The following is a 14,173-nucleotide window of genomic DNA, read 5'->3' as shown; positions in this document are numbered from 1 at the left end:
ATTTTAGAGTGACAAATTGTACCAGCGTACTATTTAAAATGGTTAAAATGAATATGCGTACAGGTTGGCAGGTCTGCAGACAGTATGTCTGAAAACAGGTTTGAATTCAAATTCTATAGAAATAATACAGGAAACTAAAATATGATGCTATGTGGTTTAGTGTTTCAACTTCACCTTTGAGATAACATCACAAAACTCACATGAACTCCAATGGTTGCACAAAAGAAGGGCTTGTTCTGTGCCTGCTCATCTTTTCCACATCTCTTGCTGTCGTTGCCCTTCATGCCCCCTCACACCTAGGAGAGGCAGCTAGGTCTACCTCTAAATGGCTCTTCATAGTAGAGATCTACTCCTGGGACCCTCTTATCCGGTGTCTCCCAAGTGAGGCAACACATCAGCGGGGTTCAGCGTCCCACTCTTCCACCGCTCTCCAGCGTGGTGCTAAAATAACAGCCACTCTGGGTCTGAATGGGGCCACTGGAGAGGAAGGCTGTTAAGAGGCCTATCCTGTGCTCAGCGCAAGGGGGAACAGATGACTGTTTGATGAATAGAAGACCACACATACTTGGGTTTATAATTTTTTTCTTTCCTTCTCTTTTCAGCACAGAGAGCCTCTTGCAGAGCGGTATTTGCGCTTTATCATAGCTTGATTAATGACCGATTAACAGTTGAATCGATTAACTATTAATGACCATCTGAACATAAAATCTGTGATCTCTGCACAGTGTCTGTCGCTGAAGTGTGTCCCTCTGCGGTTTTCTACCATGTGCTGATTTCAGGGCTAATTAGCTTAACCTCACAAACATCTTTGAGCTGCAAGCCTTCAGTGTGATGAATGCAGATGGAATAACGCAACTGCGGAGTTACTTGAATGCACCGAAGCATGTGTTTGTGCTTGGCGTGACATATCTTGAACGCTGAATATGTATAGCATTGATGAAGTGCAAATAAGCTACAAAAACTTAAATAACACTTTGTAGCAAGACATACCACAACCACGTTAAAGCGCGTCTAAGTCCTTTGAACTCCAACAAGCATGGAAGCGCTTTCATATTGTTCCTGGTCATGGAATTCTGTTCATTTAACCTCCTTCCTGTGCTCGGCCACAGAATTCCAGTCTTTGTAAAATCCTTCTGAACCAGTTCCCGAAATGTCAAATCCATTACAAGCGTGTTTGCAATATCCATCCAGTCTAGCGATTCGTCTCTGCCAGTGACTGAACATTATCCAAGCTTCATGTTTGGCCACAAGCAACAACCATCTGGCTTTGCGAGTGAGGATAACAACGTCCTCTGCAAATAGCATTGACTTCAAACGCAGGACACAATGAAACAAAATGCTAAAAATCTCATCCTGGCATCTCCTTCAAACGGGTGATAAACAGCTAAGTGTACTTATTTGATATTCACTTCCTATTCTAGCCATCCTGATAAAAAAAAAATGCAGCTACCCTGCAGCTAGACTGATGGTTATCCCAGCCCCAGCGGGAATGATCACACTGGGGATAGTTAAACGAGCTCTAGCAATCAACTCTTGAAAGAAACCGGTCATTAGCTGGCCCGCGAGTGCTAAAATTACCCTGCACAAATGCAGGCAGACTCCTGAGAAGGCCTGACCTCAACTTTACAAGCTGCTCTCCTAGCTGGAGGGCTTCTTGCTCGTCCCAAGAGCGTTGTTCCCTCACCGTCTGGTCCCTGGGCGGCCGTGGCACAGGGGAAGGATGGTTTTAACAGGCTTAGACCGGTAGCCCAGGGAAAGCTTACTGAGAGACAAAAAGACGCTTACTTGATGTCTGCCCAACTATGGAACAATGACTTCCCTTACTTTGGATGAAGCACGGATGACGGAGATCTTATAAATCTTGTGAAAACCTATCCAATTATGGTCTAAGTTAAGTTTCTGTGCATTATGATGTTTATTTTCATAACCACATTTTCCCTAAAAAGTCTAATTAGCTTAAAAGTTATTCTCAATGAGGATCCTCATTAGTGTAATTAAATGATTTAATTCTCTAAATAAGTATAAATTAAAGAAAGTACAACAAATACTATGATGAGCATAAAACTATGATGAAAAAAATACACAAGTTTATTGGGCGTATTGGCTACTTGACTTTCAAAAATAATTTTGCTCCGATGTTTGGGGTAAAATATGACTCGGGGATGTTTTTGCATACTAGTGAAACCTCTAGACACTCTTCACTTTCTGCAAAGCTCTCAATCAAGTTAGTTATATTGGCATTTGAAAGGTTATATCTCATCAATTATGGTTTAGAATCTCTGCAAATGTAAGCTAGAATAATATCAATTCCCCATGCAGAGTCAGCTTAAATGCAAAGTAACTGATATAGCATTTCTGCAAATGGCCAGACGTCAACAAAATCAATACACCATGTGCGGTCGCTCGACCAAATTGAAAGGAAATGAAAAGGGAAACGAACATGTTGAGATGTAATATTATTTTCTGAAACGCGTTAAGGAAAACAACTCCCGCCAGTTAAGATAATAGTAACGGGCATGGTAGAATAGCATGGCTCTAGTGCCTCGTCATATAAATAGAACATGACAACAGAACCATAATTTAAAACATCATAAATATTGAAAGGAAATTAAAATAATTTATGGAACAGTTTGGTCGACGGGGTCTGTTTTTCTGTTTGCGCAGAGCAAAACGATGGGTGTAGAGGAAGAGGAAGATAGTTTTAGTAATTGCTTTTTCTACCCCCGAAGCAGCTTCCTGCCTTTTATCAAAAAGGCAATCTCTGTCAGTAATGGCTCAATTAATAATTAAACACATGTTTTATCTCCTCCATGCTCCCGCTATTTATTTTCATCGTCCTGACAGGCAGTGCTACACAAACAGGGTTAGCGCTATCAATAAAGAGGAACATTCATAACACATTCTTTCCAGAAATGAAAGGAAAACACAGACAAGCCAGCTACCACAACAAATGGTCATATGTTCTAAGATGGTGGGGATAAATAATAAAAGTTGGAAATAATAAAGAGATATGAAAGCCGTTCGTCCATTCGAGATGAAGTTGCAGTTCTGTTTCAGAGCCAAGTGGGACTCAAAGACATTTATGAAACACTCCGACTCGGAGATATTTTTCCTTGTTGAAAACTTTCAAATAGAATACAGATAGAAAAACCATAAGAGTGTGGGAGTCTGATATTCCTGCAAAGTCATTTACATTCTTTACATATTGGTCAGACACTCTTCCTGTCTAACAAGCCATTCTTGGACAGAATAGGTTGCAATATGGATCGGACCTTTGACTAAATGGAAATATGCATGTAAACCAATAGCTAAAGATGTGTAGGAGGAAAAACAAGCCTGAACAATCACCCAAACAAAGGACAAGCATTCTGTGTTTATTAATATCAAATGACAAATGACAATGGCTAAATGACTATCTGGCACCGCAAAAAGAGCTCGGACAAAACAGCTGTAGAACGTTTACATGCAACAACAGCTGGACAGAGTTTATCAAACAGACACAAATCCATTTCCACCCATACAGGCTACAGAAACCCTCGCAATGACTGGTGGGTTTAATATGAGCTGCATCTTCATCTTGAAATATATGGCCGCTTATGTCCGGACACTCATGCTGGTCCATCCCCAACCGTGACTCCACGATCCAACAGCTGCAAAGCTGATTAGGTGGTCAAGAGGTCAACTTCTATTCATTATTTAATGGGCAAGAGGCCACAAACACTGGAGCGCTAAGGTTAGCAATACATCAGCATTAACCTCGGCGGAGGAGAAGAGCAGCATACAAACACTGACCCCCCCCAACACCTCCCCCCAATCCCTTGACCCCTTCTGGCCTCCACTCATTTCTCCCTCCCTCTATTTTTCACCCATGCAGGAGAGGAGAAAAGCGAGTGCATTTTATATTCTGAAGGGCTGAAGGGAAGGCGTGTGTGAAGGGGGGCTCCTCCGCTGAGGCGGAGCAGGGAGCAGACTTTTATTGACATGCAGCAAATAGCGGGTAGGAACAAAGGCCACTCAACAGCTATTGAATCGTGGGCCTGCAGACAGAGTGCTTGATTAGCGATTCGACACGGAGACCCTGAGCCGTGTAGCATATAATGAGTGCTTAGAGAGCGACCCTGCGGCTCCCTGGGGACGGCGGTGGAGGGGAAGCAGGGAGGGGGAGTAGCATCCATCCTCTGCGGAATTGATTCGGCCAAATACTATCAAGAAAAACTGAGTATACCGTGTGGCGACCAGACGTGGCTCCTAATCTGGTATTACATACTTTACGATAACAGTATGGACTGTAAATATTATTCATAATAAATTAGCTGGGTCAATTTGTTTTCATGGGCTGGCGCACAGACAGATTTTTACAATGGTGGATTAACAGCGAAAATCGTACAATTGAAGCACGTTATCAATTTGATCTTTTGCGGTTGTGGCAATGGCTGTTACCCCCCTCCTTTTTGGTTGCTTTCTTACACTCTTTCTTTCTTTGTTCTTCAGTCTTAATCCACTATGTGTGGGCCGGTAAGTTTAATGGAAACAATTTATTAAGTCCGGCTTAAAATGCCATCTGCTGTTAAGCCTTCCAAAGCCGCTAAGCTCTCAGTTTGGCCCGAAGCTGGCGGTGCATCTCGCGTACAGTAATGCGCTGTTTAAAATGAGCACAACGGGTCAAAATTAATCAGGATTAGCAAACCAAAAATCCACTTCACAAATGGCTTTCCACTACAATCTTCCTTCACTATCCCAGCAAGCCCCGGGTTTGCCTGACAGACCTCACACACAAAATGGCTGCGTCACCGCTTCAGTGATGGGCAAAATGAAGAGAACGAGAACAACCCCCCCTTACCACCCTTCCCAACTATGCTTAAAGTATCTAACCTTATTGTGGAGCAGGCAGATGCTGCACACTGTTATAGAACCAAAAATCGTCTTGTATAGCTGCATTAGATGTACTGTAGCGCCGCACATGGAGTATACAACAAATGTAAAACAGAGCTATGCTTCATACATGACAAACAGACCAAACAGTTGACAGACAATTAAAATCATAGACAGAAAAACAAATACTGTGTCAACTGTTTCCATAATGATATCATGGACAATAGCAAGGTACATAAGCAGAAAGACAGACAAAAAAACAAACAATATGTCACTCATTAGAGTAATGATAGAACTAACAATAGCTGGAACGATAGCTACAACAACAGCTGGAATGATAATTATAAAAGCCGGAATGATAACTACAATGACGGCTAGACTGAGAGCTAACTAGCTAGAACGAAAGACACAATGATAGCTGTATAGAACGATGTGTTGCAGACATGAATTTGCTATGCCTTCATTCAGGGCAAGAAAAACCTGGCTTTGCTAGATGTAGAGCAAGCCTCTTACAATGTTACAAAAAGCACAGCGACCGCGGTAATTATACAAACACACAGAGTAAAACTAAACAGCTGTTAAGATGATACGAAACTTGTATGTCACCACAGTACTTGACTGAGGCCACAAAATCAATCAAATCAAGCACCGGCGTGCACAAAAGCGGTTTACAGAAACAAAGACACATGCATATTTGTGTAAGCAGCAACACATGCATGCCGAGGTATTTCCCTGTAATGCAATTCTCAAACGCAAGATGTGAGCCAAGCGAGTGATCAGTCTGCCAGAAGTTCTCCAGGGCAGACCAATTTGGGGATCAGAGCTGAGTGAGCTTTAGATTGGTCTCGGCGGACGCACTGTAATGGGACACATATGTTCCTATACCCCCAAATTCTAAAATACACTTAACCAGATGCCCTACACTTCTTAGTCTTCAGTAGTTCTGGAACACAGAGCCAAAGGTTTCAAGGTGGGACCTAAAACAGACCAAACTGAAACTAGAATGAAACTACTGGATACAAAGTTTTGATGATTGAACATAAAATATCATGAAACACCATGGATACCAAAGGCTATGAAGTCTGAACGTCAAGAGTCATGCAACTTCTTGCACATTAACATTTCCACAAAATTTCCATGGCTCCAGAATATTTTGTTATATGAATATCTGAGCAGGAAAGCACTGTCTCATTTATGATGGAAAATTCTGTCAATGGCAAGGAAAACTTAAAATTTAAGACATCCCAAACTGGAACTGTTATGGAACTGAACAGATATCAAAAGTTATGAAGAACTTTCATGAAACTTAATGAACATCAGCGTTACGAAATCTAAACTGAAACTGGATATCAAAGATTAGATCAGAAATGAAAACTATCATCAAGCATCATATATTTCAAAGGTCAATATCATACATCCATACAAGATCCTAGGGATGCACGATATTGGATTTTGGCCGATATTCGATATGCCGATATTTTCAAAATAATTTTGGCCGATGCCGATACCGATATCGATATATATACAAATATATACTGATATATTTAAACTTTAATTTTACTGAAGAGAAATCCATGTATCTCTTCTGTACTGATTCTACCATAAATGTATTATTTTACAAATGTAGACAGACATTCACATCTGAAAAACAGGTCAATTATTTCGCTTGGAGAATATCGGTTTGGCTCATCGGCAGAAATATTCATATCGGCCGATACCGATAATGGTCATTTTAAGCTTTTATCGGCCGATACCGATATTGTGCCGATATTATCGTGCATCCCTACAAGATCCATAATCTGAATGTACGTCAAATTGCTAGTCTGATAATGTTTATTCCCTGCAGCCCTAAATCCACATATTTCTACTCTTGGTTTAACACTTTTCTAATCCTAATCTGGCACTTCCTTCTACTTTCTGCTTTCCACGTATCATCTCCATGATCCCTAGGGAGTGTGTTTGCATGGCACACATTAGCAGGATTTTAAGAAAGAAGCAGTTTTCTCGCCATCAGCCTTAACCCAGATTAGGGAGTCTATAATATCAGTCACAACAAGCTCCTCTGTTGCCATCAGAAGAGCTCAAACCATATGCTTTGATCTACTTTTAAACACGTCAGCTGTTGCACAAGACCTTTCCTACGGTTATGTCTGGAAGTCATCCACAGACCAGACTTGCAAAAAAAGGACTTTAACTTGGACCCCAACAGCAGTCACAAGTTTTACTCTTCCTCTGAGCTCGACTTGTCTCTTCTCACTTCCTCTTTTCTCTGTTTTCAGAGAGAGGGGTCAAAGGCTCTCCAAAGGATTCATTCCGGGCATAAAAAGTGTGGCATTAAACTACACAGCTCCTTTGCACTGTGCAACAAACAGAAATTGTTTCACAACTTAGTTCCCCAACAAAACGTGGATGTGAACCAAGTTTAAAAAAAACTTCTATGGCCGACTTTTACTACTACTGGAAACAGTAAAAAGTAGTTCAGATCCGCATTAAAAGCAAACCTCTACCAGCAGCCACTTGAAAACGAGTCAGAAATACAAGGAAACATCATCTCACCATTTTACAGCCTCACAGAATTTTTAAAGGCTTTTAGAAGGATTACAGTGCATCTGAGATTTGCTGTCTGGCATCAAGGATTAGAAATGTAAACCCACCCAACCAAACTTAACAACCCCTTCTCATAAGTCTGACAGCCCTCGACTTGCTGCAAACATATTTAGAATTATGTACTTCTACACATGTGCAACCTAACAAACGTAGCATTTGAAGAGAACCTGGAAAATACGGGTATCCCTTTGGCTCCCAAGGCTAAAAACCCTTCAACATTAATGAAAAAAATTTGAAAAAGAAGAACAGCACCAATCCGACAAGAGTAAGGTTACTCTTGTGCATGGAATATTGCTCTGAAAATGAGCTCCTTGTGGCCTTTGGGAGCATGCTGAATATTGTCAGGCTTTAACTTCCAACACCAAAAACATAACCTATCAGCCAAACTGCTGCCTAAACAAAAACACAGCTTCCTTGAATGAAAAATAAAACAAAGTGTTTAGTTGTGTGAGTTTTGCTACAGTATGGATTGTGGATCTTGAATACTGAACTGATAACCCTGGGCTTTCTAAATTTTCAAAACCAGTTTATGTTTACCAGTTTAATCACATCTAAAACATCCAATGCAAGTCAAATGACACGTGAAACACTTGCATAGCACCCACAATATATATTTATGCTCTTACCTTTAGGTGCAGTAGGCGAGAACAACTTCTCTGATCCTACATCCGATGCCTGCAAAACAGAAATGAAACACAATTAGATCATATTCAAGTAAAGTTCCTTTTTAGGAGGGGAAGACAACAACATTGGGGAACACTTTTGTGCCAACCTACAGATGTCTACCAATAAACAAAGAACAGAGAAAGAAGAGAAACTGGAGGAGAATGACGTAAGAAGCCAATAGACAAATAAAACACTTTGCAAAATGCTTAAGTGGAGCCAAGTTGCGCAATTTTCCACATCCATACACTTAATGATTTAATAAATAACACAGATGGATGGTGAAATCAAAAATCCTTCCCGCAGATTAGAATAGGAAAAAGGTAATCTCCCTACAAAGTGACTTAAGTGCTATGTAGACTAAACACGAGTGTGCTTTTCCTTCCCCTCCGTGTACCAGAGCGTGTAGTTTCTGGCAAGCAGCGAGAAAAAGAAAACACGCCATGCTCTAACAAAAACACACAGTCACTGACAGACAGGACATGGGGCTCTTAACGAAGAGAAAGAACTCTTAAATTCTTCGCACACTATACACAAGGGCGGAAAAGAATGCTGGCACACACATTCCAGCTTTTCTTTGAATAAAAAAGTCTATCAGTACAAAACATATACTATGGATTTAACTTGGCAAGAGAAAGCAGGCAGTCATGTGTTTAAGCCTGTTTATTATGAGCTTCTTTTGGCATATGATATATTATTACGTCTGTTATCATACGCAGTAGTATATGCTAAAATACAAGGAAGAAGAAAAATAACATTGCTGTTAAAATGATTAATTTGAGAATGTCACCGTTTCATTTTAAGGCACAGGACCTTCTGATTCTTCAGCACGTTTTGATACAAATGGACCACAGTCTATTTGAATCTTGTGTAGACCAAGTTTCTAGCTCAATTAATAACTTGTTCTTTAAAATGTGTACTCAGTCTAATATGCAAAACCTCCTCTGAGACCAGACCCACGGCATGGCATAATTTCTGAGACCTCCGCTGACGTGAATCCTGAAGCACATCAATAGGGAGCACTATTTCAGCCCCATAATTCACTATGTCAGGGGACTAATTTTTCAGCAAGCTGGATTTTTTACTACACAAGCCGCCTGTGTCTGAGCGCTGGAACACTTTAGCTCACACACCCGTAGGATTACATGAAAGAAAAGAGGTTCAGATGAAACCGGGCCCTCTAGCATATGTTTAAGCCTCGGGTTTGGGCAAAGACTGATGTCAATGTTCGTCTCGGCGTGTGCCTTTAATGTTGAAAAGAAACTTTCAATACAATGATCCAGTTATGAAAGCTACTCTTATGAGAGCTTAAAACAAGAAAAGAACTGCCAGACCGTTAACAAAAATGGTGGCTGCATTTCACTGTTTGTATTTTTTGCCAGTGAGCTGTTCTTCAGAGCAGCCTTTATTCTGTGTCCCTACAGGCCAGAGGTCAAAAAAAGGTCACCCACAACAAATTCTTTGCACTCTTACAACGCAGGGGGGGGCTGAGAGGTGATTAAAGTAGAGTGATCAAAATGAGCAGGAAAGGAGAAAGAGCGAGAGAGAAAAACAAAGCAAAGACCCTGCCGCTGAAGGAAGCAGAGGGGCTATAACCATTTCAAAACGGAGGAAATTGAAGCCACATTGCTGGGAGCCAATCCATGTTGGCGGGGCCGCAGGAGGCCTGACCCTAGAGGACGTGTGATACTGGATCTGGAGACAGAGAGGCCAGGCCTCGGACTCTGAGATACCAAAACAGTCCTCAGTTCACTTCTCCCACTGCACTCGTAAACTACAGGCCATGATGCAGCCTCCTCTGGAGCACGACCCGACTCTCACAGGAGCCACAGAGGAAAACAGAGAGATAGGGAGGAAAAAAATACAAATGTCACGTGCATGTGTTGAGACCTGCTGCCTACAGTTGTAAAGTGCCACTGGAAGAAAGAACGGGAAAGGGAAGACAGGGAGGGGAGGTCAGATCCACTGCACCAAAACGCTGCTAAGCCATAAAAATAACAATCACAGCAGTCAGAGAACTACATCTAAACGTTTTATACTGCTTCTTCTAATGCTCCGCAACGAGACTGAATTTATACGTTGGACAAAGCAAAAAGAATGAAAGCAGTTGACATGAAAAACCTTTGAGAATTATTCTGCTGTGTGACACGCAGTTTTTTTGTTTTTTTGCCATACTTCATTCACTGAGAGAATAATGTAGCCAAAAAGATTTCAACCTGTAATCCAATTATAGATTAAAGATAAAAATCATAATGCAGGTGCAAAATGTAAAACCTGAGAAAAACTGCATGGCTTTGGTGAGGGGAAAGATCAAACGTCACCAATATTCATTTTTACTGTAAAAAAAAAAAAAAAAAAAAAAAAAAAAACTGGTAAAACCATGGTATTAAAATGGTATTCCTATATATATATTATTATTCAAAAGTAGTGGGACTGTAAGATTATTTTCATTATTTTATTTTTAAGAAGTCTCTTATGCTCACCACATCTACAAAAACACAGAAATACTGCAAAAATTATAAACATTTTAAATAACTATTTTCTAATATATTTCAAATATATTAAGCTAAAAATATATTTTAAAAAGTTATTTATTTAAGAGATGCAAAGCTGAATATTTATATAATTTAGTCATCACTTCAGTCTTCAGTGACACATTCAGAAATCATCATTCAATAAATATACTGATTTGATTCTCAAGAAATATTTCTGTTTATCCATGTTGAATACAGTCATGCTGCTTAATATTTTTGTGGAAACAGCAGAATACTTTAGTTCATAGGAAGATAACTCTTATGAAATAGAAATCTTTTGTAAAATTCTAGTCTTAATTACTTTTGATGAATTTGTCATTGGTGTATAATAACCAGATTTCTGAACGGTAGTGTATTTTGTATTATTACACAATACAAATAATACCATTGTATTATTGCCATCACAATCCTGATCATGGTACACCAAAGTGTCATCTTAAAAAAACAAATAATCATCACCTGCTTTCAAATGGAGCGTCACTTACTACACAGAGCCGTAGTTCTCTGACAAGCTATGCAATATCGCGTTCATAATCGCAGAAGAATCACATGTGATTATAAAAGCGATATTGCGATTAATCGTGCAGCCCTAATATATATATATATATATATATATATATATATATATATATATATATATATATATATATATATATATATATATATATATATATATATATATATATATGCACACGCACACAAACAAAATTCTATTTTGTATAAACAATTCCACTGAAATACATGATAGAAGCAGTAGTATAACAAGTGGACTGATCCGTTTCCTCCCCTGCTCCTCCTCCTCACACCCCGTGGGCTCAGTGCCAGGAGAGGGTGGCACAGCGGAGCCACTGGAGGCTTCAGAGAGGGAGATGTGGCACTGCTGCCATGTCACACAGCCATCGGCAGGCCGGCCAGATGGCATCAATTATCAGAGAGAGAGAGAGAGAGAGAGAGAAAGGGAGTCAGCCGGGCCTGAAGAGGGCTGCCACACAGTCCTCTGATTAACCTGACAACAACAGAATGACCTCTACAACAGATTTTAGCATGTGGCCCATGTCTGTGTTTTATCATTGTCACAACAAACTCCTCCTCATTCTTCCTCTCCTCCATCAGCAATCATTCTCACCCATCATCCTGCCCATCATTCTCTCTCTTTCTCTTAATGGCAGGATGTTGTCCAGAGCCTTACAGGCTTCTATTTTCTCGCTGTTTATGTAACATCATGTTGAAGAGGGCCAGCAAAGGGCTGATAAACATATCAGTCATCACCCTCTTAAAACCTGCGAGTGCCACATCAACCTCTACATTTTGCTTGTTTGTTTGCGTTGAGTTAAACGTGTGTGTCGATCTGTGGATAATATACTGTGGGTGTGTGTTATACAACATATTATGTGAACTTGTATAATGTATGTGGAGTGCTCAGAAGCTTGTCTTCCATAGGAATGAGACTTTATTTAAGTTGTATTCCATTTAATTATCATCTTTGTTTTGAAATATTAATATATTAAATCAATTACACATTAAATATTTTAAGTCCTAAATATTATAATAATATGAATATCTCATATGAATAATCATATCCATATATTATTGATAATATTTTGATCTCTTCCTCAAGGAGAGACATCAGTGGGAAATCGATGCCTGACCCAAGAAACATCTAAAAGCAAGTCACAGCAAATGTTCTCCTTTTAACATGTGCATTCTAGGAGAAAAAAACAGAGGTTTTCGAAATCTCATTTCTCCATTTTCATTCCAAAGAGGACGTCAGGTGGTACACGTACGACATAGTTCCTCAGGATTGTGCATTTGCCTGCTCTTGCACACATGCAGTCATCCAGGCGTACAAGTTCCTGCTAATGAAACTCCAAATTAATTATCTTCACTGTGTTTGTCCTCCTCTCTCTCATCTCCCTCCCTCTCTCTCTCTCTCTCTCTCTCCTCCTCTCGCTGTTCTGCTTAATGACCTCCTACATACTCGTTTATCATGAGCGCTGCTACATCTCTCCCCCTGCGCTCTCATCCTATCAGCCGCGGTGCAGACCGCCTCCAGTCAGAACAGGTGTGTGTGAGAGTGATTACAGCTCTCTGCCCTCTCCACTCCACAGGAGAGTGACACACACACACACACACACCAGTGCATTAGACATGCATCTGCACCTAAAGCATCATTAAGATGATAATGTATTCCACTGGGTGACCGTGCAAAATGCAGGCCTACCCACAAGTCTGTGCTGCTCGCCGCGAGTGCTACATTCTACGTCAGCCGTGATTGGCTGAGGGTGGGGAACGATTCCTCCATCGAACTCCCGCTTGGCAACAACATGACGAGAACCTCAAGCGCAATCGCAGCACTGCTCCTGTGGTTTGCACATCTAAATCGCCTGCAGTTCCTGCGATCCCGTCTTCTCTGATCCTCTAATTCACCCCTTTCCTCACAGTTACTTCATTTACATTTTTACCATCCTACTTGCTCTGATCTCTCTTCATTTATCTTTCTGTAGTAATCTTCCTTATCCAATGTCTTCTTTTCTTCCATCTTTCTCGCTATAATTTAATCTCACTTTCACTCACACATTTTTCTACCTTTTTTTTTTTCACCCTGCTTTTGAGCATTCACAGGCTGTTAACATAACAGCCGGTTGGTGTGAAATACAAATTAGAATGCTATCCGGTGAGCGTAGGGCAGACTGAGATCACAGGGGAGGGAGAGAGAGAGAGAGAGAGAGAGAGAGAGAGAGAGAGAGAGAGAGAGAGAGAGAGAGAGAGAGAGAGAGGGAGGGAGGGTAAAGATGTGTCGCATAGTAACACTAAGGCCAAACAGCAAGACAGGGTCACAAATCAGCTCAGTTGTGGTTGCCTCCAGGGCCTGACACATGGCCAGGAATAAACCCATTATGAGAAACAAAGAAAAACAGTGTAGAAGAGGCTTCTTACACATATAGTAAGCTCTGTTCCAAAACCTAGTGAGCTGCCTAAAGAGGGAATACTCATATGTTCCAAAAATTGATGCAGTGCCAGAACACAACACAATGCAGAATGCAAAGTAGAGACAGACCAATATTGCTTCATGATAAAAAAGACAAAAACTATATAATATACAATAATAACAACATCAATTATTATATTATTATTTATTTCTGCCTTTGGGGCCAAAACTAAACAAATAACAACAAGAAACATTATGCATTATGATTATAATATCAATACATAAATAATGCATTAATTTTTACAAATATACTACTGCTACTAATAACAACAACTATTAATATAATAACTATAATTTGTTTTAAATGTAAAAAAAACGACATGCATAACATATTTATTATTATTCTTGCCTTCTAAAACAAAAAATAAATTATATCACAACAATAAAAATGATATGCATTTTGATGAACGATTATAATAGGAACACTTAGTATATTATTATTATTATTAAATATGTAATATTCATATTAAATTCAACACTGTCAGCTATCTATAAAAAGGATTCAATA

At 40.0% G+C, this 14,173-nt stretch overlaps 1 protein-coding gene across 10 annotated transcripts in view; it reads right to left on the bottom strand.

Moving 5' to 3' along the window:
• Positions 1 to 14,173, bottom strand: part of LOC113081542 (autism susceptibility gene 2 protein homolog) — a 173,351-nt gene that overhangs the window by 29,723 nt on the left and 129,455 nt on the right. For all 10 annotated transcript variants that reach the window (XM_026253621.1, XM_026253629.1, XM_026253624.1 and 7 more), the window contains one exon: positions 8,106 to 8,154. In XM_026253621.1, coding sequence (XP_026109406.1) covers positions 8,106 to 8,154 — 49 coding nt within the window. The remainder of the gene's footprint in view (positions 1 to 8,105; positions 8,155 to 14,173) is intronic.

The sequence above is a fragment of the Carassius auratus genome, unplaced genomic scaffold (assembly GCF_003368295.1).
Source record: "Carassius auratus strain Wakin unplaced genomic scaffold, ASM336829v1 scaf_tig00034585, whole genome shotgun sequence".
NCBI lineage: Eukaryota > Metazoa > Chordata > Actinopteri > Cypriniformes > Cyprinidae > Carassius > Carassius auratus.
This window is presented reverse-complemented; position numbering and strand designations above follow the sequence as displayed.